The following is a 17,868-nucleotide window of genomic DNA, read 5'->3' on the forward strand; positions in this document are numbered from 1 at the left end:
AAGAAACCACATCATTTACATGGAGCTGAAATGAGAGACTGGGGGCCAGCAGGTGTATCTCTCTCTCTCTCGGAGCTCCTTCACCACTTCCTCAAGCTGGACTGTAAAGTTTTCCGCTGGAAAGGGTCCTAGACTGCCAAGAAAGTTCACCACGTCTGCTATTGAGATTTTGCAGCCATAACAGGAAGCATTTTCATGTCTTTCAGGATTATCTTCTCCATTTCTGGGACAACGCTGCCCCTAAGTGGTGCGTTCAAGAATTCTGAAGCCTGTGTTGCGTTTTCTGATAATGGCTGCAGATTTTCTCCAGCAGTACACACACACACACGCTTACTCCACACAAACCCATCTTGGCAATAAATCATCTAGATTATCTATCATACCCTTTAAAATGATCCCATAGTGCTGTTGAATACTTGATTCTCATTGGTCAGCAGGCTGCACGGTCTATATGAATGTGCTTGCTCTAATACTGTATCGTTTCTATAGTAACAGCTCATTCACAGGGAACTGTATCGCGAACGCGCCAGACAACAGATGAAAACATTTGTGTAATCGCTGAGATGGTGAAGTGTGCTGATTTGTAGAAGGAGTCTCCAGCGTCAGATCTTTGTAAGAGTCAAACAGTGGCGTTTACGTTTTTCAGTTTCATCCATAACAAGCTGTGTTTTTTGACTTATGTTCAAGAGAGAGGAAAATGAGAAGGTCGTCCTGTAAAATAGTCTACATCGACCATGTTTTGCTGCTTCAAATCCAAACTCAAATTCCTAAATCTTACTCTACACCTAAAAAAAAAAAGCCATGTTTCTTCAGTATACAGTGGATTTGAAGGTCAGCTGTCATCTATTAGGATTGTACTCTACTGGCTGCATGTTCCACAGTGCTGTTTGGGCGACCTCTCCTATCCACACACACACACACACACACACACACACACACACACACACACACACACACACACACACACACACACACACACATTTCCGTGCCTACATACTACAGGAGAATCCCAGAGCAACGCTCAGCGCCTGAAAATCATATTAGGCATTTACACCGACGCTGTCTGTTCTTCCAAAGGCCACGGGTATTATTAGCATTCATAGTTGGAGAGCGCTCCAATCTCACATTACTCGCACCATGTTCTCTTGCACGCCCACACACACTTCATCTCGAAGTCTCCTTTCCACTTCCTCCTTCTAAAACTGGGTGTGTGTATTCAGTTCCTGTCTGAAGTATTCCCCAGTCACCATCAACTCTTCAACAGTTGCACAATCACAAACCATCTTCAACATGCTGCAAGATAACAAAAACGGGCATGATGAAATAATAGCAGCAGGGCCTGATTAAAGCCTCCTGTTTTTCACTCATGATTATGATTTGGACTGCAGAATCTGTTGAAGTAACATGTAACGGAGATGTTAGGACGTGGAAATATTACACAGTAAGAACGAAATTCATAAAATGTAACCCATTTTCTCTCTCTCTCTCTCTCTCTCTGTTCCTGAGTTGTGTAAGTGTCCCAGCACATAATTTGGCAGGAGTCACCGTGCTGTTAATACAGTCTCTAATTCAGGAAGAGAAAGCTAGCCGCTGTTACACAACACACACAGATCAGATGCTGTGTCACCCCACAAGATTTGATTGGACATTCAAAACTATAATCTAAATGCACAAAGGTGAATGAAGGGTCATTTTATTACTGCTGGTCATAAAGACACAGCGCTTGAATGAATCAGATTGGTTATTGCACTAATTATAGCTCTAAACTTCATGATAAACTAAATCTGGTGTGTTGGAGAAGAGAAAGAAAGAGGCTAAATAGTATAGCTGTGTCCAGGGGGTCAGGAGGAAGCAGCTGTTATGTAGTAAATATCAAATTATCAGCATTTTCCCACTAGTTCAGTGTGCACACTGCTGTCTAGTCTTAGGTAAACATACATGTCAACCTTTGGTCAATCAAACCTGTATAACCAACCTCCAAAATCCATATTTCCCTTATAAAATCCGTATAAGATGCAAATTAAAATAATTTACCTAAAATTTGAATGATAATTAACAATGATATATCCCAGTTACTTTTTATTCAATATTAATAACAATAAACCTTCAGAATGAATACAAAGCTCCAATGTTTGACAAAAACACAAAGTGTTATCAGCGTAGTTACGAAGGAAATACTTCGTTGTTTGGAGACAGGTTTCACCGAGCAGCTATTATGCACAAGACTTCATATTAGCCACAAAGTCAGAAAAATCTGTTCGTAAAATTACGTTATAATGACCAAATACAATGAAAAGTATTTTTCCAGTCTCACCTGTGAAAGGTAATCCCATGTGATCTCGTTTGGACGGTAAACCTGTTGGTACAGTTAAACGCAGCACATGAATGAGGCATCTTTATTCTCGGCTACTGTCTAGACGCTATACCAGAGACGGTTGAAGAATCTCCACTTTGCCACATCCAATATGGCGGCGAGGATGACGTATGATTCTACGCAGAAGGCGCCGTCTATGTTTATATGTCTATGACTTCACGGTTGGCGGGATTCTTGCAATGCGGTGTGTGCATGATCAAAAGTGGAACGAAGTCTCGCTACCACAAGATAACGCGCGATTTCATAAGACTCTTTACTAGCTGTCTGTGGTGTACAGTACGTTTGTAAATGTTATGTGCTCTTTTATCATCGTGGGAATTGATTATAGCTCTAAATAAATATTGAAGTTTTTTTAAAGAATCCGTATAACTTTATTTGTATGCCCGTATACTACGTTTATTGAATCAAATCCGTATAAAATACGGACATTCCATATAGGTTGACATGTATGGGTAAATGAGTTATAAAATAGTGTGTAACTGAGGAACTTAACAGCAATGAACATATTAGCAGTGCTAGCAAACTGAAGCAGATAACCGCGTGTGACTGTGCACGTGCATCGAGAACCGATTCTCATCTCTCATCTCATTATCTCTAGCCGCTTTATCCTTCTACAGGGTCGCAGGCAAGCTGGAGCCTATCCCAGCTGACTACGGGCGAAAGGCGGGGTACACCCTGGACAAGTCGCCAGGTCATCACAGGGCTGACACATAGACACAGACAACCATTCACACTCACATTCACACCTACGCTCAATTTAGAGTCACCAGTTAACCTAACCTGCATGTCTTTGGACTGTGGGGGAAACCGGAGCACCCGGAGGAAACCCACGGGGACACGGGGAGAACATGCAAACTCCACACAGAAAGGCCCTCGCCGGCCACGGGGCTCGAACCCGGACCTTCTTGCTGTGAGGCGACAGCGCTAACCACTACACCACCGTGCCGCCCGAGAACCAATTGTGGGTGGTAAAAGAGAGCAACTGGACTTGCTAGATTCTTTGAACTGACTCTTTTCACAGAGTTAGGAATGACGCAGCAAATATACCACCTTCACGTTTATAGATTATTATTTTTTTTAAACTAAGACTTTACTGAGGGGTGGCACGGTGGTGTAGTGGTTAGCACTGTCGCCTCACAGCAAGAAGGTCCGGGTTCGAGCCCCGTGGCCGGCGAGGGCCTTTCTGTGCAGAGTTTGCATGTTCTCCCCGTGTCCGCGTGGGTTTCCTCCGGGTGCTCCGGTTTCCCCCACAGTCCAAAGACATGCAGGTTAGGTTAACTGGTGACTCTAAATTGACCGTAGGTGTGAATGTGAGTGTGAATGGTTGTCTGTGTCTATGTGTCAGCCCTGTGATGACCTGGCGACTTGTCCAGGGTGTACCCCGCCTTTCGCCCGTAGTCAGCTGGGATAGGCTCCAGCTTGCCTGTGACCCTGTAGAAGGATAAAGCAGCTACAGATAATGAGATGAGATGAAACTTTACTGAACAATTTAAAAGGCAAAGACCAACAATCTTCTTGTTTCTCAGACAAACTGACAACCAACCGTGTGAGAGCGGAAAGAGTTAACTCTTTATCTGTGTTGCTTAGCAAACGATCTAAATCCATTTTCTCTCCATCCGTCATGTTGATCATTGTGTGTCGTGATGTCATGACGCAAACACTAAAAATAATTAGAGGTCAAAAGTTTACACAGCGATTATTCCTCCATTTTTTAAACATATTAAATATTAAACCATATCAAACAGGTCTTTGAAGAAATAACATTAATAGGGTAGTCACACTAGAGGTGGAATGAGCCGGAATGCCGTCAGAATGAAAATTCTTAGTATATTCCGGGATATTCGAAGTGCATTCTAAAAATTCTGACTGCATTCTGAGTGCATTCCAAACATTCGGGCCCATTCTTGTGGCCAGCCCGAATGTTTTGCTCATGCTCAAAACATCTGAGGTGCATTCGAAGAGGAGAAATATTCAACGGCATTCGAAGTGTATTCTAACTACATTCTAAATATTCTTACGTCATTCCAACAGCATTCGAAACATTCTGATCGCGTTCGAGGGAAAAATCAAAATGGCAAGCCACTTCAAATCCTGACAGAATGTCCCAAATGTGCCTCGAATGAGCCGGAATGCCGTCGGAATGAAAATTCTTTGTATATTCCGGGATATTCGAGCTGCATTCTCTTTGAATTCCTAGACGTTCGTAACATATTCGGCGGCTATTCCGGGAGCGTTCTGACTGCATTTGAGGTGAATGTGTACAACATTCGAGGCACCTTCCAACCAGACTTCAGGTGGTATTCGGGCAGCAATCGAACCGCACTCATACGGCATTCGAAGTGCATTCTTAATATTCTTACTGCATTCTAACAGCATTCTAGGTATTCCTACTGTGTTCCAACTACATTTGAACTGCATTCGAAAGTTAATACACCCGGAATGTGCAAGAATCATTCGAGGTGGGTTCAAAGCACATTCTAAGTATTCGAACAGCATTCTTACAAAGCTGTAAGAATGTTGGTCAGTTTGAAATTCCCGCCCGAATGTGGCATGAATTTTGAAAAAATTTTCATTCCGGCTGGTTCTGCTTGATTCCTGCTAATTCTGAATAAGTGTGACGGGGGCCTAATTTCAAGTTTTATTTTAGATTTTTACTTAACATAATTTCAAAGCATACAAATACCCTGTTGACAAATTCCATCGCTTGCTCACTGATGAACTCAATCTCATTAGCATGCTATCTTTAGCAAGTAACCCAACAAGCTTCATATCATTAAAATTTTGTAATAATGCCCATTTGTTATTTTTGAATCTTCTTCTTTTGGCTGCTCCCGATTAGGGGTCACCACAGCTGATCTTTCGTCTCCATTGCTCCCTGTCTTCCGCATCCTTCTCTACCACACCTTCCACTTTCATGTCCTCTCTCACCACATCCATGTATCTCCTCTTTGGCCTTCTTCGTTTTCATGTGCCTGGCAGCTCCATCCTCCTTCCAACATGCTCTGCATCTCTTCTCAGGATGTGCCCATACCATCTCAGTCTTATCTCTCTTAGCTTAATTCCCAAGATCTCCACATGTGCTGTCCCTCTGATGTGCTCATTCCTTATCCTGTCCAACCTTGTCACTCCCATTGCAAACCTTAACATCCTCAACTCCGCCACCTCCAACTTTGCCTCCTGTCTCTTCGTTAAGGGTATGGTCTCCAATCCATACATCACAGCTGGTCTCACTACTGCCTTATACAGCTTACCTTTCACTTTTGCTGGGACTTTCCTATCACAAATGACTCCCGAAATCCTTCTCAAACTGCTCCACCCTGCCTGCGCTCTCTCTCTCTCACCTCACTATCGCAGCCCCCGTTTTCCTGCACAGTTGACCCCAGGTACTTTGTTATTTTTGAATAATACAAGTGCTTCATCATATGATGTTCAGAAACGAAGTACGAGTCTTCAGCCATTTGGAACACAAGTCCAACCTTGGCTACTTGGCTCACCAGGATTATTAGCATAAAGTTGAGCTGTGCAGTTTTTATAGCTAGATGATAAGCCAGATTTTGATTTCTTTCTTTCTTAGTAAATGTAAGGTTTTGATCCATGTGTATTGAAAGAGGTTGAACTGACAAAGTACGATCGAGGAATGTAGACCTCTGCCAGCTAAGAGATTCTGCCTCATGGATCGATCTGGAAACCAACAGTCACTGACACAGACACAGCTGCTCAGAGATGTTTCTCAGTTTATTGTAGGACAAACATGAGTGTATATATATTCATATTCAAGAGTATGTTGTTGCTGTGTGACTGGATGATGATGATTTAACTGACGAAGCTAAGTTATCTCTGTATAACTTAAACGGGTGATGAAGCATTATATCATTGTTTTAGACTACACTACTTTATGAAAGAAGAGAGACATTATGTACCATTACATCACTTGTCAGGATCATAGTCTTATGAAAGAAGAAAGACATCACTGGTCAACATAACCTTCATTAAGCAGAGAGCAGAATGTGCGAGCGAAGATAAATCTCAAGGATTGAACTCACCAAAAACAAGTAGCAATCAGAATAGCCTGCCTGTTTCAGTTTCAAGAACAAGTAGCAATCAGACAAGCCAGTACCAGTTCCAAACATGCCAAACAAATATCTCTATCAGTCGACGTGTGCGATAACATACACATGAGGTTAGGACATGGGGGGGGGGGGGGACCATCCAATATTCAGATTTGTGTGACAAATTGTTTTATCCCTGTGATGACCTGGCGACGTGTCCAGGGTGTACCCCGCCTTTCGCCTGTAGTCAGCTGGGATAGGCTCCAGCTTGCCTGCGACCCTGTAGAACAGGATAAAGCGGCTAGAGATAATGATGAGATGAAATTGTTTTATCAGCTGCATACACACTCATGCACCACAAACCTGTGTGTTACTCCGACTCTGTCAGGATCTGAATCAGCAAACTCTTGAACCTGAATCCCTTCTAAGAAATGAATTCCTTCCAAGATAAAAGGAATCGTGTGTGTGTGTGTGAAGACTGAAAGATATATAATAGCAGCTGTTTTAATTTGGCCCATATTGGAGGCTGCCATGGCAGCTGCCCCAGTATCAGCTGACCATCTCTTAGCCTGGAAATTCATCCCTACCCTCTTTTCCATCTCCCTCTCTCCTGCTTGCTCCTTCTTGCTGGCACTTAGTGAAAGTCGCCATCTCTATCGCAAGCAAAGCAAATGTTACTCTCATGTCCTGTTCAATACGTCACACTTTGTTGAGCTGAATCAGGTCTTCTCTTTCAATGTAATATGATTGTGTCCATACTGAAGACGACTGGAGATGCTAGTTGATAGATCAAAACTCCAGAGGTCCAGACCTCAGTGGCTTCATAGCGAGGTACACCCATGACTGCAACTCTTGTTCCCAAATAACACTTCATTTCCATTGATTGTTCCTTATTTTAAATCACGTCATACGCAAAATTAAAGTTTTGCATTAAAAATGTTATCTTGAGCCAGAGGAAGATGATTCTGGCCTATGGCATTAAAGCCCATAGTGATGTCTCACTCAAAGTGTAGAAAGATTTAAAAGTTTTAAAAATCAAACTTAATCTTAAGTTCTGTTACTTCTGACAATATGTCTTCTATTAACAGTTTTTAAGAAACGTAGAAAGCCAAGTTATTTTTTAGAAGCTCTTAAGCCTTGATGTTAGACTTTTGACAAGCAAGAATTTGAAGAATTTTTCTCAAATTTCACCAGATTCTGCTTCATCAGCTTTCAGCTTTAGGGTCTTCATGGATGGATGGCCTGAGAGATTTATGTCCATCTGCCTGTGCAGCATAAATCAAGTGTAACACTTCTTCCTCCTCATCAAAGTACATGCGCACACGCCCACAAGCAAAGTTAGCAAAGCTTCACAGTCCTACAACATAACTATACACATAGCTTTATATTACATAAAGCTGTTTGTTTAATACATTAATATGTTGAAAAAATCCAAATGTTCAACACTACACTATGCAAGAATTTAATTAAATTTTGATATATAAAAAATCCAATGAGAAGATAATTCACATTCACTCTCACAGGTGAAATGTGTCCAGCTCTACATGATCATGTGATAAACTCAGTGTTACAGTTATTTCTTTTTCAAGGTCTTTGCTTGGCAGGCATGTAGGGCAAAACTCTCAGTCAGCCTTTTTTGCCTTTGTAACCCCCTCCCCTCCTGCCTTCAATCCTCCAGGCTTATATGGAAACCTATATATGGGGGAGGAGGAGGGGTTCTGCAAGAGAGGGGCAGGCCACAGCTGCCACCTCATCTCACATGACGGAAATGTAAATGCAGGACCTGGTTTGTAAGCTAAACTGGGCATCAGAGAGACATGCCCTGTCCAATCGCAGTCCATCACGCTCTAAAACGGGCCTTTGGGGTTAGTGGTATATAAAGCCGAACGGAACCCTTCTCCACTGGGTGACCCCTATTTCGGCTTTGGTGAACAGGATCTGATCCCAAGGACTGTTTTGTTGTCTCGTGCGCAGGTAAAGAAATCGAAAAAAAAATTTTCACAGAACACCTGCATTCTGATAAAAGATTGTATTGTTGAAAAGGTCACCTAAGACAGGTCCTTGTGGGACATCAAGATTGCTCACTGGTTGGAGGTACAGGAGTGACTTAAAGTGTATCTTTTGCGTTTAATTTTCCTGAGTGCTAGTATAAAATATTAGAGGGTATCATGCTTAATGCATGATTAATCTGTTTTATTCCTGATTGCATATATTTTTCATTCGATTTTTTTCAAGAATGAACTGCAATCATGTTTGATTACTTATGATTTAGACATCTTTGCCAAGGGTAGTCAGGTTTTGTACAAATTGGTTCAGCTTTTGCATTTACTGAGTTTTCTGCTGAACAGTTGTTCACTCATAGCATCGCTGACGAGGTGAAGTTTGACATGACGGCATGGACAGATGCATGTGTCTTCATGAAGTCTGGTGACATGTGATCAGATTTCTGTTGCCGTCACAGCAGTATTCATTTGTCCATAAATTCCAAAAATAATCTTGGATCAGGATGACAAATATAGACCCAAGGGACTTGCCTCCAGTTGGGACAGATCTCTTGCTAAAGCTATTTTTAGTCTGTGATCATATGCTGGTCATATCAGAGAGGGTTGTGACACCTCTGTCACTCTGCATTATAAGACAGCTGGATGCAACGGACAGGAGCAGTGGTCACCAGTCTTGTTCATGGAAATCTACCTTCTAGCAGAGTTCACTTTGTTTGTCCAGATCATAAATTCACTTAATTAGCTGGATCAGGTGTTTTCAAATTCTGCAGGGAGGTATGTCTCCAGGAGCAGGGATGGTGACCACAGATCTAGAGGTCCAAGAACAAATGAAGAGGAATGCCTGGCTCACAGTTAGAACTTTTGGATTGATTTAACCATAGCATATCTGATTACACAATCAACACTGGACAGGACTAGACTGACTATGTGATTATTGTTATTTATAGTTCTGTAAGAATCCTGGCAGAATACCACTCTATCATCTAAATCCCAGCAAGATACAGAGCAGGTGTTATATCCACCCATCTATTCATTCTCTGTTCTGCTTGTCCTACTGAGGGTCATGGGTGCAGGGATGGGTGAGCTGGAGCTAATCTCAGTTGACTCTGGGCGAGAGGCGGGGTACACCTTGGGCAGGTTGCCAATCTTTCATGGGGATAAAACAAAGTGACAAACAGCAATTCACACTCACATTCACCCCTTTGGACAATTTAGAGTAGCCAGTTGATGCAGCCACAATCTGCATGTCTTTGGATTGTGGGAGGAAACCCGGAGGAAACTTATGCAGGCACTGCAAGAACATGAAAAATTCATGCAGAAAGGTCTGGGTTGACCAGCAGGCTTGAACCCAGAACTGTTTTCTGTGAGGCGACAGCATTAATAGCACCACCATGCCGCTGCCCAAGTGTTATAGCCTTCTGGGCTTAATATTTGTCTTGCCTCCTGCCTTCAAATCTGCAAGAATGCAAGTATATGTAGCACTGCTAATTCCTGTTACACATTTTAATAAGTGCATGATGAATACATGCACATCAACAACTTGAGAGGCAACAGGTAGCAAATTTTTGTGACTGATACGAGATAGAACATTTCCACTGGCATGACTGAAGGTAATGTGAGACTAGTGGAAAGGGTGTACGATCACCAAAATAAACACTTCTACATATAGATCCTAGAATGGCCTCCCTTTCTCAGCCATATCTGATATATGATATGACAGCTGACGAGTGAAGGTCCTGCAGGTTACTTGGGTCACAATTATACCAAAGGGCTTCAGACCTCTGTAAGCGCACAGCTGTTGGTATATATGTCCTGCTTGATTGGTTTAACACCAGACATATCTTGTGACAGTCGCTAATAGAGTTCTGAGTTCATGGTTACTGACAAAAATGCCATTCAGTAGTTTAGGTGGCCATAAAAGTCACTGATATAGTGGAAAAAATAAACAATTCAGCCAAACCAACACATTATATCAGATGAAACCCAAATTACTGGTGGTGGTGTTTGTGTGTGTTCCTAAAAATGTTAATGACTATTACTTCTAACTCATGTCAAACCCACTTGAATCTTCTCCTACAGTGTCAGAAACGCAATCATGCCTTTCGGAAACACCCACAACAACTTCAAGCTGAACTTCACAGCTGAAGAGGAGTATCCTGACCTTACCAAGCATAACAACCACATGGCCAAGGCGCTGACCAAGGAGGTATATGCTAAGCTGAGGGACAAGCAGACCCCCACTGGCTTCACTTTAGATGACGTCATCCAGACCGGTGTGGACAACCCTGGTGAGTAAAGCTCTCTAACACTTATTCACTATCAACGCACTTGAGACCTCTGAATAGGCTCGCAAGCCAACAGTGTATCTTGTTCAAACTTTTCCATTTTTGTTGCCAATGCATGAGTGTTCAACAGGCCCATGTCACTCCACACAATAAACCCATAATTGTAAAAAACATTTTAGACAGAGTGGCCCTTAGATTCAATTGAATTCCTAATTCTAGAGTGCTAGGCATTGCTCTTGTCATACTGTAAATGTGTTCTGATTGGTACATAACTTCTCCCAGGTCACCCCTTCATCATGACTGTCGGCTGTGTAGCTGGTGATGAGGAGTCCTACGAGGTGTTTAAGGACCTCTTTGACCCAGTCATCTGCGACCGCCATGGTGGATACAAGCCCACTGACAAGCACAAGACTGACCTGAACTTCGAGAACCTGAAGGTGAGACCAAGAGGGACAAACTGAAGAATCATTTATGTTCTAGAATTATGAGGTTATGAAACCAGAACTAACAGCTAGGCAATCTTTTATATGTAACTAAGCAGTGGTCCACATTAACTAGCTCATCCCCAATTCAAATTGAGGTTATCAGAATTCAGTATCAATGGTCAGGGCTCTGCAGTGCATCTATGCTTGTCACTGTAAAACAACCTTGATGCAGAACATATTAGACTGGCACATATGTATACAAACCTAAATAAAGACTAACTTAGGCTCTCCACAGGGTGGTGATGACCTGGACTCCAACTACGTACTGAGCAGCAGAGTCCGTACTGGACGCAGCATCAAGGGCTATGCTCTGCCCCCCCACAACAGCCGTGCTGAGCGCAGAGCTGTGGAGAAGCTGTCTGTTGAAGGTGTGCCTCCAATGCAAGCATAAACACATTTCATCATAGGACCCTAAATGACTAATTTTCGAGTGCAGACCACACCCTGGCGGCACGGTGGTGTAGTGGTTAGCGCTGTCACCTCACAGCAAGAAGGTCCTGGGTTCGAGCCCCGTGGCCGGCGAGGGCCTTTCTGTGTGGAGTTTGCATGTTCTCCCCGTGTCCGCGTGGGTTTCCTCCGGGTGCTCTGGTTTCCCCCACAGTCCAAAGACATGCAGGTTAGGTTAACTGGTGACTCTAAATTGACCGTAGGTGTGAATGTGAGTGTGAATGATTGTCTGTGTCTATGTGTCAGCCCTGTGATGACCTGGCGACTTGTCCAGGGTGTACCCCCCCTTTCGCCCGTAGTCAGCTGGGATAGGCTCCAGCTTGCCTGTGACCCTGTAGAAGGATAAAGCAGCTAGAGTTAATGAGATGAGATGAGATGAGATGAGATGAGACCACACCCTCAACTAAATGATGAAGCGTGATTGTGGAATTATAAAAGTAGGGAGAACTCTGAGAACTTGGGCTGGAGTTCTGGGAAGCTTATGCTTTGTGAGAGAGAGAACGCCCCATTCATCCAACCCCCACAAAACAAATATCATTCCATTCAGTGTTAGAGTATATTGCATAACTACTGATATTGTAATTGTTATACAACCATCAATAAGTATAAAATCAATTAACAATAGTCATATGTTTTCCACAGCTCTGGACAGCCTGACTGGTGAGTTCAAGGGCAAGTACTACCCTTTGAAAGCCATGACTGACGCAGAACAGGAGCAGCTGATCGCTGACCACTTCCTGTTTGACAAGCCTGTCTCCCCCCTGCTGTTGGCTGCTGGTATGGCCCGCGACTGGCCTGACGCTAGAGGCATCTGGTGAGTGGCAGAAATGTGTAGGCATAAGGTTATAGGGTACATGATTATGGGATTCAGTACATGGAATAGGGTAACAGGGGTAATATGATGTGGAGGGTTCATGAAAGAGGGTAGTGGTAAAGGGTACATGATACATGATTAGAGATGTTTGGGCAGTCTTCAAAGTAGTGATTTGGGACACTGTTTTTTCCTCCTTCAGGCACAACAATGAGAAGACCTTCCTGGTCTGGGTCAACGAGGAGGACCACCTCCGTGTAATCTCCATGCAGAAGGGTGGCAACATGAAAGAGGTCTTCAGGCGCTTCTGTGTTGGCCTGAACACAGTATGTACACATATACATGTCCACTGCAATGCGATGATACTTACCAGCATTTTTTCCATTATAACCATCATATGGTATACTCCAAACTGGCTTGCTGGTTTAGACCAAAATTCATATTTAAAATTCACCACATTCTTCACACATTTTGAGATCAATTTTGCTGTTTTCTTTTCAATGCCAGATTGAGGAAGTGTTCAAGAAGCACAACCATGGCTTCATGTGGAATGAGCACCTGGGCTATGTCCTCACTTGCCCCTCTAACCTGGGCACTGGCCTCCGTGGTGGTGTCCATGTCAAACTGCCCAAACTCAGCCAGCACCCCAAATTCGAGGAGATCCTGACCAGACTGCGCCTGCAGAAGCGTGGCACAGGCATGCGCATCCACATTTATAAACAAATAACTCAAATGGACATGTTACAATGTTGGACAAGATCATAATACTGGTGCTAGCGTCTTTCATAAAAGAACAGTTAGCTGAAAAATTATATTTACATTACAGGCATTTAGCAGACAATCATACAGGGCAACATACAACAAGCACACACACACACACACACACACACACACACACAGTGCCTGGGGAGCCATTGGGGGTTAGGTGTATTGCTTAAGGGTACTTAAGCCATGAATTTTCCTGCTGGTCCAAGGAATCAAACCAGTGACCCTTTGGGCCTAAGGCTGCTTCTCTAATCTTTAGGCCATGGCTACTCAGGCCTAAAGGTTATACTGTAGTTAGACCCTTCCTGCGTATCCCAACCGTAGCAAATCAGCCAAGTTCAGTTTCTGACTTTTTTTTTTAATTAAGCTGTGGTGTAGTGTGACTTAATGTTATCATGATAAACCTCTCAAGCTGTAAAACTATCTTTCTGAAAATAAACATTTTCTTTTGCCTTCTCGCCTCAGGTGGTGTGGACACTGCCTCTGTGGGTGGAGTGTACGATGTCTCCAATGCTGACCGTATTGGCTCATCCGAGGTAGAGCAGGTGCAGTGCGTCGTGGACGGCGTCAAGCTCATGATTGAGATGGAGAAGAAGCTGGAGAAAGGCGAGGCCATTGACAGCATGATCCCTGCCCAGAAGTAAAGAGGCAAACCCCTATTTCCTTTTATTTTCCTTTCTTTTTTACACCAGTACATCATTCGGGCAGCACAAGGAGTGTTCTAGTGCACTATGAGAGACTGCTTGACTTTGTCCTTTTCTCCTTTTGTTCTTCTTTAACCCCCTCTTTCGTTTTTTTTGACATCCGGTTTGTGTCCACTGTACAGCTAGTGTCATCTTGGGATCAGATTCCTGGCGCTGGTGCAAAACATCTAGCGTCTCAGTTTCGCCTCAATTTGAACTTTGGTTGTAAAAAGTCAATCAGTCAAATTGTGAATCAATAAAAGTGTACCCCATGAAACATGCCTGTGTGTCTTGTCCTTAGCCATGAGTTCTACAGCTGAATCATGGGAACACTGTGCATTTTATGGGTTTCCAAGCTCATATGCGAAATACAATCATATTGGAAGTCCCAATATGAGTACAAAAAGTGTACTCTACACCAGGGGTTCCCAAACTTTTCCATGCCAAGGCCCCCCAAACAGCATTAGCTTCTGGCCGGGGACCCCCTTTGCAAACCCACAGACAATGCTACAAAATATGTAAAGAAACATCAACTTTTAGAATGTTTTCTCTTACTTTTATTCAATATTCAATAATTGTTACATTTGTTTAGCATAAGAATATTATTAACTAACATGTTTTCAACACAAATATTTTCGTACTGAACAATAAACTTTTCAACAAACTGTTGATAAGAACAGCACAAAAGAAATCAAACCACTCTCAATTGTGTGTGTGTCTGGGAGTGACAGACGGTTTACACTAGTGGGAGGGATGGGCTTGGTGGCTCCTACATAGTTTGTCAACTCTGGGCTTAATCTCCGTCAGTGCCATACGCATGTCATTGTCCACATGTAGACGTGCTCTATGTTTGGTTTTGAGTACCTTTAAAGTTGAAAAGCCAGACTCACACAAGTAGGTTGTTGCAAAAGGGAGAAGGCATTTCAATGCCCTGTCAGCCAAGCTGGGATCGTCCTTTCTTACATGTAGCCAGTAGTTAGACAGGGGAAGAGCCTCAAAGTCCATTTTTAAATCCCTTGAGTTTGTCATCTCAATCAGCTCCTCCTGTGACTTTAAGTCCAGACTAGAACCGACACCGGGGGCAAAGGGGTTCCTAACCCAGTTTAAATGTGTGTTTTCGAGGTCAGGGAAATAGTCTTTGAAATATCCTTGGAGGTGCTCCAGGTGGGACTGGATCAATGGAGAGACGGAGCCCAAATCATCACATGACAGCAGCTCCTGGTGAAGTAGTGGGAACATTTCTGTAACTCCCTCCTGGAGCTTGTTTGACCACAGCATGATCTTTTTGGAAAAAGCACGCACTTTGTCTTGCACCTGGAGTATGTATGTGTCACGTCCTTGCATGCTTTCATCTCATCTCATTATCTCTAGCCGCTTTATCCTTCTACAGGGTCGCAGGCAAGCTGCAGCCTATCCCAGCTGACTACGGGCGAAAGGCGGGGTACACCCTGGACAAGTCACCAGGTCATCACAGGGCTGACACATAGACACAGACAACCAATCACACTCACATTCACACCTACGGTCAATTTAGAGTCACCAGTTAACCTAACCTGCATGTCTTTGGACTGTGGGGGAAACCGGAGCACCCGTAGGAAACCCACGCGGACACGGGGAGAACATGCAAACTCCACACAGAAAGGCCCTCGCCGGCCACGGGGCTCGAACCCAGAACCTTCTTGCTGTGAGGCGACAGCGCTAACCACTACACCACCGTGCCGCCCCTTGCATGCTTTGATTCAGTAAATTTAGATGCTGGAAAATGTCTGACATGTATGCAAGTTTGCGGATCCAGGTTGCATCGGTGAACTGATCTGCCAGCTGATGCTTTTCAGATGAGAGGAACTCTGCAACCTCCCTCCGCAGCTCATAGACATGGTTCAAAACTGCGCCCTGTGACAGCCAGCGCACGTTCGAGTGAAGCAGCAGCCCCTCAAAATGAGCGCCCATCTCATTACAAAGCAGGGTAAACAGTCTGTGTTTCATGGGACGGGCTTTAATAAAATTCACTACTTGTATAACCTCCTGTAGTACCTGATTCAACTCGTTATCCATCCTTTTTGCGACCAGTGCCTCGCAATGGAGCATGCAGTGTGTGGCCACTACATGCGGGGCCTTCTGCTTAATGAGAGTGGTCACTCCACTGATCTTCCCGGTCATTGCCGCGGCTCCGTCCGAACACACCCCCACACAACGGGTCCAGTCCAATCCATTAGACTTGATGTAATCGTCCAAAACTTGAAAAATGTCTTTCCCAGTAGTTCTTTCAAGTGCTTTACAAAATAGTATTTCCTCCACAAATCTTTCCTGTGAAATAAATCTGATGTACACAAGCAGTTGGGCGTCATTGGATAAAGCTGTGCTCTCATCCAGCTGAAGTGAGAAGTATTCGCTGGCTCTCACCTGCTCCAACAGCTGAGCAGATACATCTTGAGCCATGTCACCAATCCGTCGGCTTACGGTGTTATCAGAGAGTGGGACAGCATCGATTTTTTTGGCAGCATCCTCACCAAGCAATTCTCGGACAATGTCTTTGGTGGCTGGTAAAATCAAATCTTCTCCAATTCAGTGAGGTTTTTTAGCATGAGCAATGTGGTACGAGGCTAAAAATGATGCCTTCAGAGCCCACTCGGGGACAGTAGCTTGCTGGGTGAATGCAGCAGATTGCCTGACCAAATGCTCTTCTTTGCGTCTGAAGAAATCTACTGTTTTTTCGGCATCTGTCGGATGTTTTTGTACCAAGTGACGCTGAAGTTTCGAAGGTTTTAAGCACTCGTTTGACAGGGTCTCCAGACAGAGGACGCATTTTGGGCAAACATGGCCATTTTTCTGTATGTCTGTAAAGCCATACTTAATGTATGCTGCCTCATATTTTCGGATTTTAGTTGGCCAGGACTTCTTAGTTTTTTTCACAGCAGTGTCCTCCACAGCAGGGCTGTTGGTTTGTTCCTTCGGTCTCTTCTTCAAAAACCTGTCCATTTTGCGCTAGCAATACGCTAGCTTGAGGAGCAAAGCAGCTTGATTAATGGCACAAACCGCAACGTCACAGGCAATCGGAGAGATGAGCATGGCAAACAACGTTTTGATATGATGTATTATTATTAATAATTATATTTTATAATAATGATTAAAAAACGAATTATATTTAATAATAATTATTTAAATAAAATTTTTTCGCAATTTTTTTGTTATTGTCCCTCCAACTTTCTGAGGTCCCCCTAGCGGTCCCCCATGGGGCTGCGGCCCCCACTTTGAAAACCACTGCTATACGCCATGTCTTGGTATTCCACATTCCACTACCAAGAACTACCTTAAAGGAGCGCAAAAAAAAAAAAGTCCACAGGACACTTTGGATAATTATTTCAGTTCTAATAGTGTTTTCTAGAACAATTAAGTGATTACAACATTTCATATAAGTGTTTCAGATCATTTCTTGGTAGCGTCTCATATTCAGTTTTTGATCTCAAATACAACACAAACGGCTTCAGCGGACAGCAAAAACAAAATAATTGGTCTTGCTGTTCCAATACTTCTGGATAGGACTGTCGAAACCTGTACCATGATACCTTTGAATTCATAATTCTGATTGGTCAGAAGGTATTGATTAATTTTCTGGAACAGCAGCTCTGACAGTAGCACGGCTTCAAATCACAGGGTTATATCAACATGCTCGTTCTAATGCGTTATCGTTGCCAGAGTAACAGCGCATTCAGAGGGGACTGTACAGTAGAAAGATTAAAAACATAATTCATAATCATTGTCATGGTCAAGGAAACATTTATGGAAGGAGTCGTAAATCCAGTGACAACCTGATTGAGAAAAACCAGTTAATGAAGATGAATACACGAATGAAAAAATAATTATTTATGAGTATTATTATTACATAATTCATTATATTATTTATGTGTTGCTTGCTCTCCAATCTCGCAGTCAACTTTATAATAAATGCAAACTCAGACGCACAAG

At 43.2% G+C, this 17,868-nt stretch overlaps 1 protein-coding gene across 1 annotated transcript; it reads left to right on the plus strand.

Moving 5' to 3' along the window:
- Positions 1 to 8,292: 8,292 nt before the first annotated feature.
- On the plus strand, positions 8,293 to 14,179 carry ckma (creatine kinase, muscle a). The gene is made up of 8 exons (XM_060913304.1): positions 8,293 to 8,397; positions 10,506 to 10,714; positions 10,994 to 11,148; positions 11,432 to 11,564; positions 12,286 to 12,457; positions 12,657 to 12,780; positions 12,962 to 13,151; positions 13,685 to 14,179. The coding sequence occupies exons 2-8, from the start codon at positions 10,522 to 10,524 to the stop codon at positions 13,861 to 13,863; spliced, it is 1,146 nt and encodes a 381-aa protein (XP_060769287.1). The 5' UTR covers positions 8,293 to 8,397; positions 10,506 to 10,521; the 3' UTR covers positions 13,864 to 14,179.
- Positions 14,180 to 17,868: the final 3,689 nt, after the last annotated feature.

Source organism: Neoarius graeffei, chromosome 28 (assembly GCF_027579695.1).
Source record: "Neoarius graeffei isolate fNeoGra1 chromosome 28, fNeoGra1.pri, whole genome shotgun sequence".
NCBI classification, from domain to species: domain Eukaryota; kingdom Metazoa; phylum Chordata; class Actinopteri; order Siluriformes; family Ariidae; genus Neoarius; species Neoarius graeffei.

Excerpts from the sequence above, each read along its gene's own strand:
- ckma (XM_060913304.1), top strand. The coding sequence starts at position 10,522 with ATGCCTTTCGGAAACACCCACAACAACTTCAAGCTGAACTTCACAGCT. Across the intron at positions 10,715-10,993 it reads GACCGGTGTGGACAACCCTG|GTCACCCCTTCATCATGACT; the intron begins GTGAGTAAAGCT and ends AACTTCTCCCAG. Across the intron at positions 12,781-12,961 it reads TCTGTGTTGGCCTGAACACA|ATTGAGGAAGTGTTCAAGAA; the intron begins GTATGTACACAT and ends TTTCAATGCCAG.